General features: G+C 39.5%; 1 protein-coding gene across 1 annotated transcript in view; it reads left to right on the top strand.

Annotated features, from left to right (window-relative positions):
- WDPCP (WD repeat containing planar cell polarity effector) overlaps positions 1 to 22100 on the top strand; it is a 311304-nt gene that overhangs the window by 166734 nt on the left and 122470 nt on the right. The window contains exon 10 of the mRNA XM_013967779.2: positions 8063 to 8672. Coding sequence (XP_013823233.1) covers positions 8063 to 8672 — 610 coding nt within the window. The remainder of the gene's footprint in view (positions 1 to 8062; positions 8673 to 22100) is intronic.

Here is a 22100-nt window from a genome sequence, read left to right as displayed (position 1 = left end):
GCAAGAGTACTGGAGTGGGGTGCCATTGCCTTCTCCATCCAAAAGGTATGGGATGCACCAAAAGCGGTTCTTAGAGGGAAGTTTAAAGGGATCACAAGCTTGCCTCAGGAAACCAGAAAGATCTAAAGTAAATAACCTAACCTTACACCTAAAACAACTAGAGAAAGAAAAACAAACGAAACCCCGAGTTAGTATAATGAAAGAAATTACAAAGATCAGGACAGAAATCAATGAAATAGAGACTAAAACCAATAGAAAAGATCAACAACACTAAAAGCTAGTTCTTTGAAGATATGCAAACCTGATAAACCTTTAGCTAGACTCGTCAAGAAAAAAGGGAGAGGGCCCAAATCAAAATCAAAAATGAAAAAGAAGTTATGACAGAAGCACAAAGGATCATAAGAAACTACTGCAAGGAACTACATGCCAATAAACTGGTACAGCCTAGAAGAACTGGACAGATTCTTATAAGAGTACAGTGTTGGAAGACTGAACCAGAAATAGGAAATATGAAAACATCAATTGCAGTACTGATACTGAATCAGTAGTTTAAAATCTCCCAACAAACAAAAGTCCAGGAACAGATGGCTTCATAGGTGAACTCTACCAAACATATAAAGAGTTAACACCTATCCTGAAACTATTATAAAATATTACAGAGAGTGGAACATTTCTGAACTCATTCTGTATGGCCACCATCACCCAGATACCAAAACCAAGGATATGAAAAAAATTACAGACCTATATCACCAATGAACATAGATACAAAAATCATCAGCAAAATACTAGCAAACTGACTCCAATAGTACATTATAAGAACCATACACCTTGATCAAGTGAGATTTATCCCTGGGATACAAGGATTTTCAGTATACACCAATCTATATGATACATTGCATTAACAAATTGAAGAATAAGAACTATATGATTATCTCAGTAGATAAAGTAAAAGCTTTTGAGAAAATTCAACATCCGTTTATGACTAAAAAAAAAAAAACCTCTCAAGAAAGTAGGTACTAAAGGAACATGTGTACATTCTCAGTTGTGTCTTACTCTTTGTGACTCCATGGATGGTAGCCCACCTGGCTCCTCTGTCCATAGGATTTTCCCAGGAAGAATAGTTGAGTGGGTTACCATTTCCTTCTCCAATTAAGGGAACATATCTTATAATAAAGGTCATATATGACAAACACAGCTAACATCATACTCAGTAGTGAAAATCTGAAAGCATTCCTTTTAGGATCAGGAAAAAGACAATGATGTCCACTCTTGCCACTTTTATTCAACATAGTTTTGGAAGTCCTAGCTATGGCAGTCAGAGAAGAAAAAGAAAGAAAAGGAATCCACATTGGAAAAGAAAAGGTGAAAGTGTCTCTGTTTGCTGTTGACCTGATACTATACAAGAGAATCCTAAAGATGCTACCAGAAAACTACTAGGCTCCTCAATGAATCTGGTAAAGTTGCTGGATACAAAATTAATATAGAAATCTCTTGCGTTCCTATACGCTGACAACAGAAGTTCACAAAGAGAAATTAAGGAAACAATACTGTTTACCATTAAGTGAAAGTCGCTTAGTTGTGTCCGACTCTTGGCAACCCCATGGACTGTAACCTGTCAGGCTCCTCTGTCCATGGAATTTTCCAGGGCAGAATACTGGAGTGGGTAGCCATTACCTTCTCCAGGGGATCTTCCCAACTCAGGGATTGAACCCAGATCTCTCACATTGCAAGTGGATTCTTTTCCTTCTGAGCCACCAGGGAAGTCCAAGAATACTGGAGTGGGTAGCCTATCCCTTTTATAGCGGATCTTCCTGACCCAGGAATCAAACTGGGGTCTCCTGCATTGCAGGCAAATTCTTTACCAGCTGAGCTACTAGGAAAGCCCACCAATGAATCAAAAAGAATAAAATACATAAGGGGGCAAAAGACATGTACTCAGAAAACTATAAGATACTTATGAAAGAAATCAAAGATGACACAAACAGATGAAGAGATATACTATGTTCTCGGATTGGAAGAATCAATATTGTCAAAATAACTCTACTGTACAAGGCATGAAATTAAAAGACGCTTACTCCTTGAAAGAAAAGTTATGACCAACCTAGATAGTATATTCAAAAGCAGAGACATTACTTTTCCGACTAAGGTCCGTCTAGTCAAGGCTATGGTTTTTCCAATAGTCATGTATGGATGTGAGAGTTGGACTGTGAAGAAAGCTGAGCACCGAAGAATTGATGCTTTTGAACTGTGGTGTTGGAGAAGACTCTTGAGAGTCCCTTGGACTGCAAGGAGATCCAACCAGTCCATTTTGAAGGAGATCAACCCTTGGATGTCTTTGGAATGAATGATGCTAAAGCTGAAACTCCAGTACTTTGGCCACCTCATGCGAAGAGTTGACTCATTGGAAAAGACTCTGATGCTGGGAGGGATCGGGGGCAGGAGAAGAAGGGGACGACTGAGGATGAGATGGCTGGATGGCATCACTGACTCCGTGGACACGAGTCTGAGTGAACTCCAGGAGTTGGTGTTGGACAAGGAGGCCTGGCGTGCTGCTATTCATGGGGTTGCAAAGAGTCGGACACGACTGAGCAACTGAACTGAACTGAACTGATACAAGGCAATCTACAGATTCAGTGCAATTCCTTTCCGAATTTTTCACAGAATTAGAATAAAACTTTTTTACAGTTTGTATGGAAACACAAAAGATCATGAATAGCCAAATCAGTCTTGAGGAAAAAAAAAGGAGCTGAAGGAATCAGATGCCCTGACATCCGACTATACTACAAAGCTACAGTAATCAAAACAGTATGGTAGTGGCACAAAAACAGATATAAGGGTCAGTGGAACAGGATGGAAAGCCCAGAAATAAACCCACATTCATATGGTTAGTTAACCTGCGACAAGTGAGGCAAGACTACACAATGGAGAAAAGACAGTTTCTTCAATATGTGGTGCTGGGAAAACTGGACAGCTATATCTAAAAAAAAATTAGAACATTCTTTAACACCATGTACAAGAATAAAATAAAAATCGATTAAAAACCTAGATGTAAGAATAGAAACCGTAAAGCTCCTAGAGGAAAACATAGGCAGAACACTCTGATATAATTGCAGTAATATTGTTGGGGGGATCTGTCTCCTCGAGTACTGGAAATAAAAACAAAAGCATGCAAATGGCACCTTATTAAACTTAAAAACTTTTTCATGCAAAGGAGACCTTTCACCAGTAGACTGGGAGAAGAAATTTGCATACTGTGCTACCAAGGGATTAATTTCCAAAATACGTAGATAACTCATCCCTGCAGTTAAATATCAGGAAAAATCCAACCCAATCAGAAAATGGGCAGAAGAAGTAAATGTTTCTCCAAAGGAGACATACAGATGGCCAATAGGCACATGAAAAGATGTTCAATGTCACTAATTATTAGAGAAATGCAAATCAAAACTACAGTGAGGTATGACCTCACACCAGTCAGAATCTGCCTCTTGTTGTTGTGTCTGACTCCTTGTGACCCCATGGACTGCAGCAGCCCAGGCCTCCCTGTCCCTCACCATCTCCTCGAGTTTGCCCAAGTTCATGTTCATTGCACTGGTGACCCTGTCTAACCATCTCATCCTCTGACATCCTCTTCTCTTTCTGCCCCCAATCTTTTCCAGCTGCAGGGACTTTTCCAATGAGTCATCTGTTCACATCAGATGACCAAAATATTGGAGCTTCAGCTTCAGTATTAGTCTTTCCAGTGAATATTCAGGGTTGATCTTCCTTAAGATTGACTGGTTTGATATCCTTGCCGTCAAAAAGATTTTCAGGAGTCTTCTCCAAAACCACAGTTTAAAGCCATCAGGCATCAATTCTTTGGCATTTTGCCTTCTTTATGGTCCAGTTCTCACAACTGTACGTAACCACTAGGAAGACCATCAGTTCAGTTCAGTTGCTCAGTCGTGTCCAACTCTTTGTGATCCCATGGACTGCAGCACACCAGACGTCTCTGTCCATCACCAACTCCTGGAGTTCACTCAGACTCGCGTCCATCGAGTCAGTGATGCCATCCAGCCATCTCATCCTTGGTTGTCCCCTTCTTCTCCTACCCCCAGTCCCTCCCAGTATCAAAGTCTTTTCCAATGAGTTTACCCAGACTCATGTCCATTGAGTCGGTAATGCCATCTAACCATCTCATCCTCTGTCATCCCCTTCTTCTGCCTTCAATCTTTCCCAGCATCAGGGTCTTCTCAAATAAGTCAGTTCTTCACATCAGGTAACCAAAGTATTGGAGTTTCAACTTCAACATCAGTCCTTCCAAATGAATATTCAGGACTGATTTCCTTAAGCATGGACTGGTTGGATCTCCTTGCAGTCCCTTTGACTCTCAAGAGTCTTCTCTAACACTACAGTTCAAAAGGATCAATTCTTTGGTGCTCAGCTTTCTTTATAGTCCAACTCTCATGTCCGTACATGACTACTGGAAAAACCATAGACTTGACTAGACGGACTTTTGTTGACAAAGTAATGTCTGTGCTTTTTAATATGCTGTCTAGGTTGGTCATAAGGTTCCTTACAAGGAGTAAGCGTCTTTTAATTTAATGGCTGCAGTCGATGAAAATCACATCTGCGGTGATTATGGAGCCCCCCAAAATAAAGTCTCTCACTGTTACTACTGTTTCCCTATCTATTTGCCATGAAGTGGTGGAATCGGATGCCATGATCTTCGTTTTCTGAATGTTGAGCTTAAAGCCAGCTTTTTCACTTTCCTCTTTCACTGTCATCAAGAGGCTTGTTAGTTCTTCTTCACTTTCTGCCATAAGGGTGATGTCATCTGCATATCTGAGGTTACTGATATTTCTCCCAGCAATCTTGATTCCAGCTTGTGCTTCTTCCAGTCCAGCATTTCTCGTGCTGTACTCTGCATATAAGTTAAATAAGCAAGGTGACAGTATACAGCCTTGACATCCTCCTTTTCCTATTTGGAACCAGTCAGTTGTTCCATGTCCAGTTCTAACAGTTGCTTCCTGACCTACATACAGATTTCTCAAGAGGCAGATCAGGTGGTCTGGTATTCCCATCTCTTTCAGAATTTTCCACAGTTTATTGTGATCCACAGAGTCAAAGGCTTTGGCATAGTCAATAAAGCAGAAATAGATGTTTTTCGGGAACTCTCTTGCTTTTTTCCATGATCCAGCAGATGTTGGCAATTTGATCTCTGGTTCCTCTGCCTTTTCTAAAGCCGGCTTGAACATCTGGAAGTTCTCGGTTCATGTATTGCTGAAGCTTGGCTTGGAGAATTTTGAGCATTACTTTACTATCATGTGAGATGAGTGCCATTGTGTGGTAGTTTGAGCATTCTTTGGCATTGCCTTTCTTTGGGATTGGAATGAAAACTGACCTTTTCCAGTCCTGTGGCCACTGCTGAGTTTTCCGAATGTGCAGGCATATTGAGTGCAGCACTTTCACACCATCATCTTTCAGGATTTGAAACAGCTCAACTGGAATTCCATCATGTCCACTAGCTTTGTTCGTAGTGATGCTTTCTAAGGCCCACTTGACTTCACATTCCAGGATGTCTGGCTCTAGATGAGTGATCACACCATCGTGATTATTTGGGTTGTGAAGATCTTTTTTGTACAGTTCTTCTGTGTATACTTGCCACCTCTTCCTAATATCTTCTGCTTCTGTTAGGTCCATACCATTTCTGTCCTTTGTTGAGCCCATCTTTGCATGAAATGTTCCCTTGGTAGCTCTAATTTTCTTGAAGAGATCTCTAGTCTTCCCCATTCTGTTGTTTTCCTCTATTTCTTTGCATTGATCGCTGAAGAAGGCTTTCTTACCTCTTCTTGCTATTCTTTGGAACTCTGCATTCAGATGCTTATATCTTTCCTTTTCTCCTTTGCTTTTAGCTTTTCTTCTTTTCACAACTATTTGTAAGGCCTCCCCAGACAGCCAGACTGCTAAAATAATTGCCAAAATGGCTAAAAGCATATTCCTTCCCTGTACTTTTCCCCCTAGTTTGCCTAGTTTCCCTTGTTTGCCCCAGTAATGTACATTACTGCAGTACATTGTCAAATCCTGGAACATGACCTTGGTATAATACTATTAACTCAGATACTGGCCTATTTCGTCAGATTTTGAACTTCTGCGAGTGCACAAACACACATGCAGAGTTCTGTTAAATTCTGTCTCTTGTAGACATGTGCTTTGTAATGTTTCTAAATCTAATTTTGAGGTTTTCAGCAGTGTTAAAAATGATCTCAGATAGCATTCTCCAGATTTTTGGCCTCCCACATTTACATATGAATAAGATAAATGGCCTGCTTTATTCCTTTATTATTCTTGTTGCCTTTTCTTTCCACACTAGAAATGCTTTTCAGATTTTGCCTCACTAGTATTATAAGTCATGTTACTCACCAGGTCTTTTTTTTAATATAAATTTATTTATTTTAATTGGAGGTTAATTACTTTACAATATTGTATTGGTTTTGCCATACATCAACATGAATCCGCCACAGGTATACACATGTTCCCCATCCTGAACCCCCCTCCCTCTTCCCTCCCCGTATCATCCCTCTGGGTCGTAACTGGTACATTACCGTCTTATTTTTTTCTGTTAATCACTGACCTACTTAACAACCCTTCATATCTTTTCTGACAATAAAATCAGTGGTAGAAGAATCCGCCTGCCAGTGCAGAAGACACAAGTTCAATCCTTGTGTCAGGAAGATCCCCTGGAGAAGGAAATGACAACCTACTCCTCGGAAATGCCATGGACAGAGGAGCCTGGTGGGCTATAGTCCATGGGGTTGCAAAAGAGTCTGACATGACTTAGCAACTAAACAACAACAACAAAATATTTCTACAGGAATGTTAACAGGGTTCTAAAGTTTTTTCTTTTGCCTATCCTGCCCTGCTTGTGAGAAACACGCTCACCAGCCCAAACCCAAAGAATGGAAGTAAGGCTTTAATGATGGTCTTGCAAGATCTGGTGTCTGATGGGCAGGCACACCTAGAGTCATTACAGGGAGCATCTTAACCCTAGAATGCAAGTCCCTCTCCCTGTTCCTCTTTGGCTGAGTACCAAGGGGTAAACAGTCTTCCTGGATGTCACCTAGGTTTGTTCCCTCCCTCTTTATGATCTCCTCCCACCACCCCGCCACGTCTTATTTCCTCCTTTTCTGTGTACCTATTCCAGTTCTTAGGTTTTGAATTCACCGGTAGGATGAACCTGCACGAAAATCTAAGGCATCTCACCCTCCCTTTGTTTGCCCAGACTTTCTAGTTTTGTATCCCTTATGGCTATCAGCTATTGGCTATTACATCAGCAAGCTCTCACTCAATGCTAGATGTTCTTGAAAATGGACCATTTTGGTTTTTTATTTCTTACACTACTAATTAGAAATATATTTCTGGTAAATAATTTACCAGTAATTTTAGAATCAGCAGGGGTAGTGGGTTGGAAGAAGATGAACTGAGTTGTTAAAATCCTTTATTCATCCTTTAAAAATCACACTTCTGATGTCTTTAGATAATCTGCTAGGCGTATTATTTTACTAAAAGCCCACTCTATTAGTTTCTGTATATTGTAGGAAATATTTGTCTGTATGTTACTTACAGACTTTCTAAAACAAAATGCTTAAGTTAAAATTTTATAATTTAATTTCTGCAGCTGTGCTCAGTATGTGCTATATTTATTTATATATGGGCTTCCCAGGTAGCTCAGTGGTAAACAGTCCACCTGCCTATGCAGGAGACTCAGGAGACAGGAGATCCATCCCTGGGTCAAGGAAGATCCTCTGGAGAAAGAAATGGCAACCCATTCCAATACTCTTGCCTGGGAAATCCCATGGACAGAGGAACCTGGCAGACTACAGTCAGACATGACAGTGCACGTGCGCACACACACATTTATATATATGTTCTATATGAGACATATACATACCTGCTAATATGTTGCTGATATTTAAGGTGGTAGTTGACTGTATTCAGTAGGATTCTAGATTAATATGCAGTGCTATGTGTGACAGCTGAAGAAAAACCACAGTCTATCTGAACATACTTGTTATATTTCTTACAGGTTCTGAGTTCTGTACATACAGAATGGGATCCACTGGATGTTCGCTTTGACACCAAACATCCTAATCAAGTGTTGACAGTGGAGTGCTCCATCAGTGTAGACAAAGAGCCCATGGCTGACAGCTGCATCTATGAATGTGTTCGGAACAAAATCCAGTGTGTATCAGTCACCAGGATACCACTTAAGTCGAAGGCCATTAGTTGTTGCAGGAGTGCTGCTGAAGACAAACTGATCCTGGGCTGTGAAGATTCTTCAATAATTCTTTATGAAACTCGCCGTAGAGTGACTCTCTTAGCTCAGGCTGAACTTCTGCCTTCGTTAGTAAGCTGCCACCCAAGTGGGGCCATTCTGCTAGTTGGCAGTAACCAAGGGGAGCTGCAAATATTTGATATGGCTCTTTCTCCTATTAACATCCAGCTTTTGGCTGAAGACAATTCACCTAGGGAGACTCTACAATTCAAAAAATTCTTTGATGTTTCCAGCAGTCTTGTTCAAATGCAGTGGATAGCGCCTCAGGTTGTTTCTAAGAAGCTTGAAAGTGGGGACATCTATAATCTCCTCTTCCTCAGGTTTGATAGAGGACCTTTGGGTGTACTTCTGTTTAAACTTGGTAAGTCAAGGAAGTTGGTGAGTAAATAAATTTTTTTATGATGATAGTATAATTAAGACAGTAAAACTGTTCCTGGAATGTAGATTTTTTTTGTTTCTCATCCCCTCAATATGCTTACATTTCAAACATTTCATGTAGTTTTCTTAAGAAAGTTTTGTGGATAATTTTCTAAAATCTCAAGGTCCATTATATATTGAAAAAATTTGAAATTGCATTAATTTTCCATCACATGAATAAAAAGCCTGAGCTGTCCATATATGATGCTTTCCAAACTAAACTGGCTACTAAAAAAATTCCTTAAGAAATAGTACATATGAGAATATTTTTAAGTACTTACTATGTCCATTGTAAAATTCTGTGTGTAGGGATATAATACTTTTCCTATTAAGTTATTTAAGATGAGTGTTCATTTCTTTCCAGATTGAAAATATGTAAAACAAGAGTTTTAAAAGAAGAGGAAGGAAAATGCTTGGTTAGAATTTGCTGAAGATATTTGTGTAACTTTATGTTTTTCTTTTAGATAAAAATATTCAAAAAATTATTTCAATATTAGGAAAATTATGTATTAATGTATACTATTTCACCATGATTTTTATTTGCCTTCTATAGGTTTGTATTACCAGCTATGTCCTTAAATATATGATATTTTTAAGGCAGTTTTGATAATTTAACATTCTTGAGAGGAACTTGCTTAGGTTTTAAAAAACATGTTTCAATTAGTGCACATTATTGTCCATCCTAAAGGAGATCAGTCCTGGGTGTTCATTGGAAGGACTGATGCTGAAGCTGAAACTCCCATACTTTGGCCACCTTATGCAAAGAGTTGACTCACTGGAAAAGACCCTGATGCTGGGAGGGATTGAGGGCAGGAGGAGAAAGGGACCAAAGAGGATGAGACGGCTGGATGGCATCACTGACTCGATGGACATGAGTTTGGGTGAACTCCGGGAGTTGGTGATGGACAGGGAGGCCTGGAGAGAGTCAGACATGACTGAGCGACTGAACTGAACTGAACTGATTGCAACCTGAAAACATAGAAAAGTAGATACATTTCAAAACCCCTTACAGGATTTGGCTCTGTGGCACAAAGTTAAGTTTTTGAAAAACATTGTTTTTTAAGTAACTGTCAGTTTACTTTTTGTTTTTAATGGATCTACTTGCCTCTGAAATAGAACGAATGAAATAAATCTAATGAAAATGACTTAACTTGAAAGCTATCAGGGATATAAGTGAGGCCTATGTTCTTTTCACATGAAAAAAAAGAACCTAAATCCATTCATAACATTAGTATTATCCAATAAAAATATGTTTGGAATCTCATTTATTATGAGATAATCCAGTTCTACTTTGCCCAACTACATGTTTAATAGTGGTGTGTCTCCACGCACAACACTTATTAAAGTGGATGTTAGATGTTTTGCATATTTGTTGAAACTCTCTCCCTCTCTCTGTATCCCAGTTACCTGTCAAACAAGAAGGCAATCTACTAACATATACCTAGCTTTTCTTCAGCCCTCCCTTGTGGGCCTGCTCACAACAGCTTTGCAAAAAGCACAGCTTTCTCTTCCTATCTCTAGCACATTTGCCTTCTTACTAAAGTAAACAGGCTCTCAGTGTAGGGATTTAGAGGGCTTCCTGCTAATTGCCAGCTTGTAAACTTAATTGGACTATCTCCCTGGGCACTGTTCCTAAATCAATTAGGCAATGAGTTGGCTGTCACCTCTTTTTCCCAAGTAGGTCTCTTGGAAGAGAATTATCCAATAGAAGTCAAGCATTCAAATGAAAAGGTGATAACTTCTGCAACTGACATTTATCATTTAAATTTTATTTTCATTATGACTTATAAGATTTATAGAATAGGGAAATTTTACAGTCTTACACGGTCTTTAAAAGAACAAAACATGTAGTTTCCCAGGATTTTTGAGAATGAAGTGTTTTTGAGATTTTTGAGAAGATTATTGTTTATTATATATTATTTTTCCTAGGAAGAGTAGATTCCTTGAAACAGTATATTCCAGCTAACAGATCTTTTTCTTTCTTTTTTTTTTTTTTTAAAGAAAACCCTGTTTAAAGAACAGATTTTTCTTAGGATCTGCTACTAAATACATCCAGAAATTTTAATATACTTCTTGAATTAACACAGTGCTGATTCTGGGCATCCATGTGGAATTTTCATGTATAATTCAAGTTACTGCATATATAAACAGGTAGTTTCATGTGCAGTTTCCCCACTAGAGAGCATTTATGAGATGTTTTTCATATGCTTGTTATGCAAGCCTTTGGAAATTTTGACATGAAAGGTGTAGCGTACAATTTAAGAAGCTGAGATAGATCATAGTTTAAAATAGAATGCTGTCATATGTAAACGTGTCAGTGGCTGCTGCCAATATGCTAAGATTTTTGGAGTCTGACTCTTAGAATAGGTCAGTTAGTGTAATGTTGAAGGAAAACTCTGTTGAAGGCTAGAGCTTCCATTCTAAATCCTTATAATTATCACACAAATGCCACTGGAGGTTAAAAGGCCATCACCACTATTACTATAAGAATGTGAAAAACTAACATGTCTTCCTCAGGAGGGAGCAAGAGGTGTCATCTTTCTAGGTAGAGGCAGTGTGTAATCAGAATTTCTTTACCTAACAATCATTATTCATATTTCCATATATGTAAACTGGGATTAATTTTAAAAAGAGGAGTTCCTAGTTGTATTTCTTAGATAATAAAGCTTTTCCGTTCTCTTCATCACCTTTTCCAACTTTCACCGCTCTCTTTAAACTCATGTGATCAGCTTCTTGCCCTTTCAACAGAGAATCTCCCCTTTTAATAGATACTTCATTGACTTTATCTGCTCCTCACCACCTACCCAACCACTTACCTCCATGTAATAAATCTTTTCAGTTTCAATTCAGTGGGATAGGAGCCTTCCTTTTACCTACGACTAGTTCCACGCTGGATCCCACAGCATTCCCCTTGACGCCTTTACTCTGTCACCTTCCCCACTCTCCCCATGAATCTTGCTACATCAGCAGGCTCAGGCCCAAGCCACACCATGAAACAAAGCAACATACATCTGTTCCTTAAAATTGTTTCCCCTCTGTTATTAATCAAATGTTCACCGTCCTTTCACAGTCAAGCTCTTAATAGAATAGTGAACACTGAATTTCTCTGCTTCTTCACGCCCATTCCCCCCTCACAGCACCACCTTCTGGCTCTTCTCTTCAATGTTCTCCTGGAGCTGCTCTTGGAAAGGTCACCAGTGACTTCCTACTTGATACACATATTTCGCTTCAGTTACTTGATGACTTTTCAGCATTTGATGGCTCCTGACCACATTACCATCAAATTCTCATTGTTCTTGCCTTCTGTGACTCTCAATGCAACTTTTTGGCACTTTTTTATGCTCTTCTTCTGCCTCCTCATGAAAATATTCAGGCTCTCCAAGGTTCCATCTTTAGCTCCCCTCCCATTTCATGCAAAATGAGAGTTTCTTTCTTTATTTTTTTAAATTATTTTTAATTTTTAAATTTTAATTGAAGGCTAATTACTTTACAGTATTGTAGTGGTTTTTGCCACACATTGACATGAATCAGCCATGGGTGTACATGTGTTCCCCATCCTGAACTCCCCTCCCACCTCCCTCCCCATCCCATCCCTCAGGGTCATCCCAGTGCACCAGCCCTGAGCACCCTGTCTCATGCATCAAACCAAGAGTTTACTTTTTATTTTGGTATCCTGTCTCTGACTTCAGCCTAGGCCACTGCTCTCCACACCCACATGTTAACCTAGCCTACAGGAAACCTACCTGTTGAGTCTGCACAACTGCCTCAGATTTATTATGTGCAAACTTGAAGTTGTCATCTTTCTCCCTGCTTTTCCTCCTATGTATTCCAGTTTAAGGGATGTTATAGTTATTTAGATGGACAGAATTACAAGTTAGAAATCATCCTAGAATCCTCCCTCATTCCTAACGCCATATCCAGTCAGCAATGAAATGCCATCAGTTCTGCCTTCTGAGGTTTTGTTCCGTCACTCAATCGTGTCTGACTCTTTTGACCCCATGAACTGCAGCATGCCAGGCTTCCCTGTCCTTTACTATCTCCTGGAGTTTGCTCAAACTCATGTCCATTGAGTCGATGATGTCATCTAACCATCTCATCCTCTGTTGCCCCCTTATCCTCAATCTTTCCCAGAATCAGGGTCTTTTCCAATGAGTTGGATCTTCACATCAGGTGGCCAAAGTATTGGAGCTTCAGCATCAGTCCCTCTAGTGAATATTCTTGGTTGATTTCATTTAGGATTGACTTATTTGATCTCCTGGTTGTCCAAGGGACTCTCAAGAGTCTTTTCCAGCACCACAGTTCAAAAGCATCAATTCTTTGGTGCTCAACCTTCTTTATGGTCCAGCTCTCACATCCATACATGACTACTGGAAAAACCATAGCTTTGACTATATGAACCTTTGACCGCAAAGTGATATCTCTGCTTTTTAATACAACATCTAGCTTTGTCATAGATTTTCTTCCAAAGAGCAGGTGTCTTTTAATTTCATAGCTGTAGTCACTGTCCACATGATTTTGGAGCCCAAAATGGAGTCACTCTTTCAATGGTTTCCCCATCTATTTGCCATGAAGTGATGGAATTGGACGCCATGATCTTAATTGTTTGAATGTTGAGTTTTAAGCCAGCTTTTTCACTCTTCTCTTTCACTTTCATCAAGAGGCTCCTTAGTTCATCTTAGCTTTCTACCATAAGGGTGGTATCATCTGATTGTCTGAGGTTATTGATATTTCTCCTGGAAATCTTGATTCCCACTTGAGCTTAATCCAGCCCGGCATTTCTCATGATGTACTCTGCATATAATTTAAATAAGCAGGGTGACAGTATACAACCTTGACGTACTCCTTTCCCAATTTTGAACCAGTTTGTTGTTCCATGTCTGGTTCTAAGTGTTGCTTCTTGACCTGCATACAGATTTCTCAGGAGGCAGGTAAGGTGGCCTGGTATTCCCATCTCTTTAAGGATCTTCCACAGTTTGTTGTGATCCACACAATCAAAGACTTTAGTGTCATCAATAAAGCAAAAGTAGATGTTTTTCTTGAATTATCTTGCTTTTTTTTATGATCCAGCAGATGCTGACAATTTGATCTCTGGTGCCAAATCCAGCTTGTACATCTAGAAGTTCTCAGTTCACATACTGTTGAAATCTACCTTGAAGGATTTTGAGCATTACCTTCATTAATTGCATGTGAAATAAGTGCATTTGTGCCGTAGTTTGAACATTATTTTACATTGCCGTTCTTTGGGATTAGAATGAAAAATGACCTTTTTCAGTCCTGTGGCCACTGCTGAGTTTTCCAAATTTGCTAACATATTGAGTACAGCATTTTAACAGCATCATCTTTTAGGATTTTAAATAGCTCAACTGGAATTCCATCACCTCCACTAGCTTTCTTTGTAGTAATGCTTCCTAAGGCCTACTTGACTTCACATTCCAGGATGTCTGGCTCTAGGTAAGTGATCATACCATCGTGGTTACCTGGGTCATTAAGGCCTTATTTGCACAGTTTTCTGTATGTTTGCTACCTCTTCTTAATATCTTCTGCTTCTGCTAGGTCCATTCCATTTCTCTCCTTTATTGTGCCCATCTTTGCATGGAATGTTCCCTTGGTATCTCTGATTTTCTCAAAGAGATCTCTAGTCTTTCCCATTCTATTTTTTCCCTGTATTTCTTTGTACTGTTCACTTCTGTAGGCTTTCTTATCTCTCCTTGCTATTTCTTGGAACTCTGCATTAAGATGGATATATCTTTCCTTTTCCCTTTTGCCTTTCACTCCTTTCCCCACTGCTGGTAAGGCTTCCTCAGACAACCATGTTGCTTTTTTTGCATTTCTTTTTCTTGCTTATGGTTTTGATCACCACCTCCTGTGCAGTGTTATGAACCCCCCTGCCTTAGTTCTTCAGGCACTCTGTCTACCAGCTCAAATCCCTTGAATCTGTTTGCTACTTCCTCTGTATAATCATAAGGGATTTGGTTTAGGTCACACCTGAATGGCCTAGAGGTTTTCCCTACTTTATTCAATTTAAGTCTGAATTTGCCAATAAGGAGTTCATGATCTGAACCACAGTCAGCTCCTGATCTTCTTTTAGCTGACTGTATAGAGCTTCTCCATCTTTGGCTCCAAAGAGTGTAATCAATCTGATTTTGATATTGATCATCTGGTGATGTCCATGTGTAGTGTTGTTAGAAGAGGGTATTTGCTATGACCAGTGTGTTCTTTAGGCAAACCTTGGCAAAATGAAGCCTTTGCTCTGCTTCATTTTGTACTCCAAGGCCAAACTTGTCTGTTACTCCAGGTATCTCTTGACTTCCTCCTTTTGCCTTCCAGTCCCCTATGATGAAAAGGACATCACTGCCTAAAACATCTCATTCTATTCAGCCTTGCTGTGATTACCTTAAATCTAGACCTTCCCTATTGTACCATGATCAAGCAGTGGCCCTCTGTCTGTAATGGTCTGCCTTCCAATCTTCCCCACCTACTGCTCAATTAATACCCTTAACTGCCACCAGAGTGCATATCTGTTCATAGATTTGGCTTCCCTGGTGGTAAAGATTCTGCCTGCAATGCAGGAGTCCCTGGTTTGATCCCTGGGTCAGGAAGATGCCCTGAAGAAGTGATTGGCTCTCCACTCCAGTATTCTCCTTGGAGAATTCCATGGACACAGAAACCTGCTAGGCTACAGTCCACGGGGTTGCAAAGAGTTGGACATGACTGAGTGACTGACACTTTCACTTTTCTCTTTACTGCAGCTTGAAATCCTTCAGTAGTTAATAAGCCCTGTCTGTCTCCCAGGCTTCGTCTCTCAGCTCTGCTGCCTTAGGAGCTTCCCAATCACAGCATGTACTCTCACACTCCTCTTTCCATAGTGTGATTATTCCATCTACTTAGAGTGCTCCAACAATGTGCTTATAACACCTGCAAAGTTAGGAAAAGGTTAAATGTCAAAGTGGTGATATTAAAGAGTGCTCCAACAATGTGCTTATAACACCTGCAAAGTTAGGAAAAGGTTAAATGTCAAAGTGGTGATATTAAAGAGTGCTCCAACAATGTGCTTATAACACCTGCAAAGTTAGGAAAAGGTTAAATGTCAAAGTGGTGATATTAAACAAATTAAAGCTAACTTCTTCCCTCTCAGAGGATTTTGAAAATCATGGGCAATATTACGTATGTATCTGTCACTTCATCTAAACAGCAAGTAATATGATTTTTTTCTCAGAACTTTTGTAAGAAGTATGTGTTCTTTAAAAGAGTTATTTTTAATAAGTTATTTAAAGTTTACTTTACCAACGTGGTAATTGGTGGCCATTTACTGCTGGAAGAAAATGTCAGGTACTTGATTAGATACCTAGTCATCTTAAAACTGGATCTCGTGTCATTTGAGATGGATTGCTGTTCCAGACAGCATTCTGCTTTCTTCATACAAAGATGATGACAGATTTTTAAATCAAGTTTTTCAGGTGTAATTTACAAATAAATTATACCTATTTTAAATGTATAGATCAATGAGTTTTGGCAAATATGTATATCCTCATGATTACCAGAGACTGTTGAAGGGCACAAAGCATTGTGTGCCCGAGGAACCAGGAGAAAGGAGAAATGACCCCACAAGAGGCTGAGCCAGACCTGCCTGTGAGTGATGCAGGGTCTCCTGCAGAGGTGTGTCAACAGTGGCCTGCTGTGTGGTCCTGGGAGGGGCGTGTTGGCAAAAGTCCGTTCGGAGGTCACATTTAGCCCTAACATAGAGTCTGTAGTCTCAGGATAGGGTCACCTCAGGCCAAACAACTAATGGGATTGCGGGGACACAGCCCCACCCATCAGTAGAAAATTGGATTAAAAATTTACTGAGCATGACCCTGCCCAGCAGTCCAAGACCAAGTTTTCCCCACAGTCAGTCTCTCCAATTCAGAAGAGATTCTGGCAATGCCAAAGAATGTTCACACTACCACACAATTGCACTCATCTCACAGGCTAGCAAAGTAAGACTCAAAATTCTCCAAGCTAGGCTTCAACAGTATGTGAACCGAGAACTTCCAGATGTTCAACCTGGATTTAGAAAAGGCAGAGGAACCAGAGATCAAATTGCCAACATCCGTTGGATCATTGAAAAAGCAAAAGAGTTCCAGAAAAACATCTACTTCTGCTTTATTGACTACGCCAAAGCCTTTGACTATATGGATCACAACAAATTGTGGAAAATTCTTAAGAGATGGGAATACCAGACCACCTGACCTGCCACCTGAGCAGTCTGGTCTTCAGCCCCATGTACTAGGGGGGAAGAAGTACAAATATTCATGACATAGAATACTACATACCAATTTAAATTGGCTTTTAAAGATTATCATCTTCAGTTACTAATGATTGTTCAGTCTACTTCAGTCACTCAGTCATATCTTTAAGACCCCATGTACTGCAGTACGCCAGGCTTCCCTGTCCATCACCAACTCCCGGAGCTTACTCAAACTCATGTCCATCGAGTCGGTGATATCTCATCCTCTGTCGTCCCCTTCTCCTCCCGCCTTCAATCTTTCCCAGCATTAGGGTCTTTTCCAAGAAGTCAATTCTTCGCATCAGGTGGCCAAAATATTGGAGTTTCAGCTTCAACATCAGTCCTTCCAGTGAATATTCAGGACTGATTTCCTTTAGGATGGACTGGTTTGATCTCCTTGCAGTCCAAGGGACTCTCAAGAGTCTTCTCCAACACCACAGTTCAAAAGCATCAATACTTTGGCATGCAGCTTTCTTTATAGTCCAACTCTCACATCCATACATGACTACTGGAAAAACCAGTAGTCTGTGAATCAAGGTAAATTGGACATGGTCAAGCAGGAGATGACAAGAATGAACATCAACATCTTTGGAAATTAAAATGGAACAGGAATGAGTGAATTTAATTCAGATAACCATTATGTCTACTGTTACGGGCAAGAATCCCTTAGAAGAAATGAAGTAACCCTTACAGTTAACTGAAGAGTCTGAAATGCAATACTTGGGTGCAGCCTCAAAAATGACAGAATGATCTTGGTTCGTTTCCAAGGCAAACCATACAATATCACAGCAATCCAAGTCTGTGCCCCAACCAGGAATGCCAAAGAAGCTAAAGCTGAATGATTTCTATGAAGACCTACAAGACCTTCTGGAATGATTACCAAAAACAATGATGTCCTTTTCAGTGTGGGGGATTGGAGTGCAAAAGTAGGAACTCAAGAGAGACCTGGAGGAACAAGCAAGTTTGGCCTTGGAGTACAAAATGAAGCAGCACAAAGACTAACAGAGTTTTGCCGAGAGAATGAAGTGGTCATTGCAAACACCCTCTGCCAGCAACCCAAGAAACAACTTTATACATGAACATCATCAGATGGTCAATACAGAAATCACATTGATATATTCTTTGCAGTTGAAGATGGAGAAGCTCTATAGAGTAGGCAAAACAAGACCTCTAGCTGACTGTGGCTCAGGTCATCAGTTCCTTATCGCAAAATTCAGGCTTAAATTGAGGAAAGTAGGGAAAACCACAAGACTATTCAGGTAAGACAAATCCCTTATGGTTACACAGTGGAGGTGGTGAATACATTCAAGGGATTAGATCTGATAGAGTGCCTCAGGAACTACAGACAGAGGTTTGTAACATTGTATGGTGGCAGTGACCCAAACCATCCTAATGAAAAGGAAATGCAAGAAGGCAAAGTGATTGTCTGAGGAGGCCTTACAAATAGTTGATAAAACAAGAGAAGTGAAAGGCAAAGGAGAAAAGGGAAAGATACCCATCTGAATGCAAAGTTCCAAAGAATAGCAGTGAGGGATAAGAAAGCCTTCTTAAGTGAATAAAGCAAAGAACTAGAGAAAAACAATAGAATTGCAAAGACTAGAGATCTCTTCCAGAAAATTGGAGATACCGAGGGAACATTCCATGGGCACAGTAAAATATGGGCACAGTAAAATAAAACGGCAAGGACCTAAGAGAAGCAGAAGATATTAAGAAGAGGTGCCAAGAATATACCGAAGAACTATACAAAACAGATCTTAATGACCCAGATAACCACAATGTTTGGTCACTCACCTAGAGCCAGACATCCTGGAATGTGAAGTTAAGTGGGCCTTAGGAAGCATTGCTACAAAGAAAGCTAGTGGAGGTGATGGAATTCAAGCTGAGTTACTTCAAGTCCTAAAAGATGATGCTGTTAAATTGCTGCACTCAATATGCTAGCAAATTTAGAAAAGTAAGCTGTGGCCACAGGACTGGAAAAGGCCAGTTTTCATTATAATCCCAAAGAAAGGCAATGCCAAAGATTGTTCAAACTACCGTACAGTTCACTGATTTCACATGCTACCAAGATTATGCTAAAAATCCTTCAAGCTAGCCTTCAGCAGTTCATGAACTGAAAACTTTCAGATGTATAGCTGGATTTAGGAAAGGCAAAGGAACCAGAGATCAAATTGCTAACGTCCACTATGTCATAGAAAAAGCAAGGGAATTCCAGAAAACTATCTATTTCTGCTTCATTGACTACACTAAAGTCTTTGACTGTTGATCACAACAAACTGTAGACAATTTTTAAAGAGATGGGAATCCCAGACCACCTTAGCTGCCTCCTGAGAAACCTGTATGCAGGTCAAGAAGCAACAGTTAGGAACAGATACGGAACAATGGACTGTTTAAAAATTGGGAAAGGAGTATCTCAAGGCTGAATATTGTCACCCTTCTTATTTAACTTCTGTGCAGAGTACATCATGCAAAATGTCGGGCTGGATGAATCAGAAGCTGGAATCAAGATTGCTGGGAGAAATATAAGCAACATCATATATGCAGATGATACCACTCTAATGGAGCTTCCCAGATGGAGCTGGTGATAAAGAACCTGCCTGCCAATGAAGGAGGCATAAGAGATATGAGTTCAGTCCCTGGATTGGGACGATCCCCTGGGGGCAGGTATGGAAACCCACTCAAATATTTTTGCCTGGAGAATCCCATGAACAGAGGAACATGGCAGGCTGCAGGCCATTGGGTCACACAAAGTTGGACAGGTCTGAAGTGACTTAGCATGCACACACCGCTATAGTGGCACAAACTGAAGAGGAACTAAAGAGCCTCTTGATGATGTTGAAAGAGGAGAGTTAAAAAGCTATCTTAAAACTCATATAGTCATATAGTCTTTATGGACCTATATAGTTATATAGGAACTATAGTTATATAGGTCCATATAGTCATATAGGTCCATATAGCCAAAGCTCTGGTTTTTCCAGTAGTCATGTACAGATGCGAGAGTTGGACCATAAAGAAGGCTGAGCACTGAAGAACTGATGCTTTTGAACTGTGGTGCTGCAGAAGACTCTAGAGTCCCTTAAACAATAAGGAGATAAAGCCAGTCCTAAAGGTAGTCAACCCTGAATATTCACTAGAAGAACTGATGCTGAAGCTGAAGCCTCAGTACTTTGGCCTCCTGATGCAAAGATATGACTCACTGGAAAAGACTGAGAGCAGGAGAAGAGGGCAGCAGGGGATGAGATGGTTAGATGGCATCACCGACTCAATGGTCATGAGTTTCAGCAGACTCTGGGAGATAGTGAAGGACAGGGAAGCCTGGCATGCTTCAGTCCATGGGGTTGCAAAGAGCTGAACACCACTTAGAGACTGAACAACAATGTGATTACCACCATAATCAAGATGTAAAACATTTCCATCACCCTCAAAATCCTCTCAAGCCCCTTTGCAGTCAGTCCCTGCCTCCCTCAAAGCTAAAGCACATTGATCTGTTGTCTGTTATTACAAGTTAGATCTGCTTTTTCTAGAATTTTCATAGAAGTAGACTACTAATTGGTACTCGTTTGTATCTGGCTACTTTCACTCAGTATTAATCTTTGTGAATTTTCCATATTGGTGTGTATATCTTTAAATTTTCATTTACATTATTGAGTAGTATTCCATTATATAGAGATATCACAATCTATCTTCACATGTTGACAGGCATTTTAGTTGTTTCCAGTTTTAGCCAGTTTCATTGAAAATGATCTGTTCTTTCATGTACTAGTCTTTGTATGGAGGTCTATTCTGATTTCTTTTGGGAAGAACCATGGAACTAAGCACTACTCTAAGTTTAATTTAAGAGGAAAATAGTTAGGAGTTCCAGTTACTCCACATCTTCACTAAAACTTGGCATTATTGATATTTTTAATTTTAGCCATTGTAGTAGGTGTAGTTGGTGTTAGTTGGCATTTCCCTGATGAACCTTGGAGTTGTTCATCTTTTATGTGCTTATTGCCATATATCTTCTCTGATGAAGTAAATCTTCAAATCTTTTGCCCCAGTTGAACTGGATTGTTTTTTATTGAATCATAAGTTCTTATATATTCTGAACACAAGTTCTTTTTTGGATACTAGATTTTAGGTGCAGAAGTGTTTAGTTTTGATGAAAGCCAGCTATTAGATTTTTTTAATTTATGACTTGTATTGTTTGTCTTATCAAAATAGTCTTTGTCTGACCCTTTTTTCTTCTAGAAATTTTATTATTTTAGCTCCTACAATTAGGTTTATTGACTAACTCAAGTTAATTCTTTGTATATGGTGTGAGGTATGAGTTGAAATTAATTTTTAATATGAATATAGCATTCTATTCATACTAAGTCAAACAAGTATAATCAAAATGTCATAAATTTTTTTTGTTAGACAAAAATTCATGTTTTCTAAAACATATATATTATGCATATTTTAAACAAGAGATGGAGTAATTGAAAAACCTAAAGTAAATGAAATCAGAGCACTGAATATGAAATAGAAAAAGTTAAACAAACTAGATAAAAGTAAAAGATCTTCATATAGTTCAGTTGTTTTTGAATATGGCTGATCATTACAAAAATATCTGGAGCTCTGGAGAAAAAAAAGCAATACCTAGGCATTTGTATTTTTCAGAAAACTCCAAAGTAATTCGGATATGCATCTAGATTTTAAAAAGTGATTACAGGTTTTTCTATTAAACTGTAGTTTTGGTGATAATAGAGTTCTTTCATTTTTTGTGGACCAATCATGATACTATGGTATTAAGTGAGTAATAGTTATGTCATCACAATAATAAAACATGTTTATCAATTTTCACAGTCAATAGCCAGACAAAAAATAAAAGATAGTTATAGCTGCAAGCCAACAAGGCTCCTGCTTCCAAAATGCAGCAATAGGATAGGCATATGATAATAGTTATAGACATTGTGAGTCAGAGGATAAAGCTTCTGCCTGCAATACATGAGACCTGGGTTCTATCCCTGGGTTGGGAAGATCCCCTGGAGAAGGAAATGGCAACCCACTACAGTATTCTTGCCTGGAGAATCCCATGGACAGAGGAGCCTGGCGGCCTGCAGTCCATGGGGTCGCAAAGAGTCAGAC

The sequence above is a fragment of the Capra hircus genome, chromosome 11 (assembly GCF_001704415.2).
Source record: "Capra hircus breed San Clemente chromosome 11, ASM170441v1, whole genome shotgun sequence".
Classification (NCBI taxonomy): domain Eukaryota; kingdom Metazoa; phylum Chordata; class Mammalia; order Artiodactyla; family Bovidae; genus Capra; species Capra hircus.
Note: the sequence above shows the minus strand (reverse complement) of the source record. Positions and strands in the feature narration are given on the sequence as shown.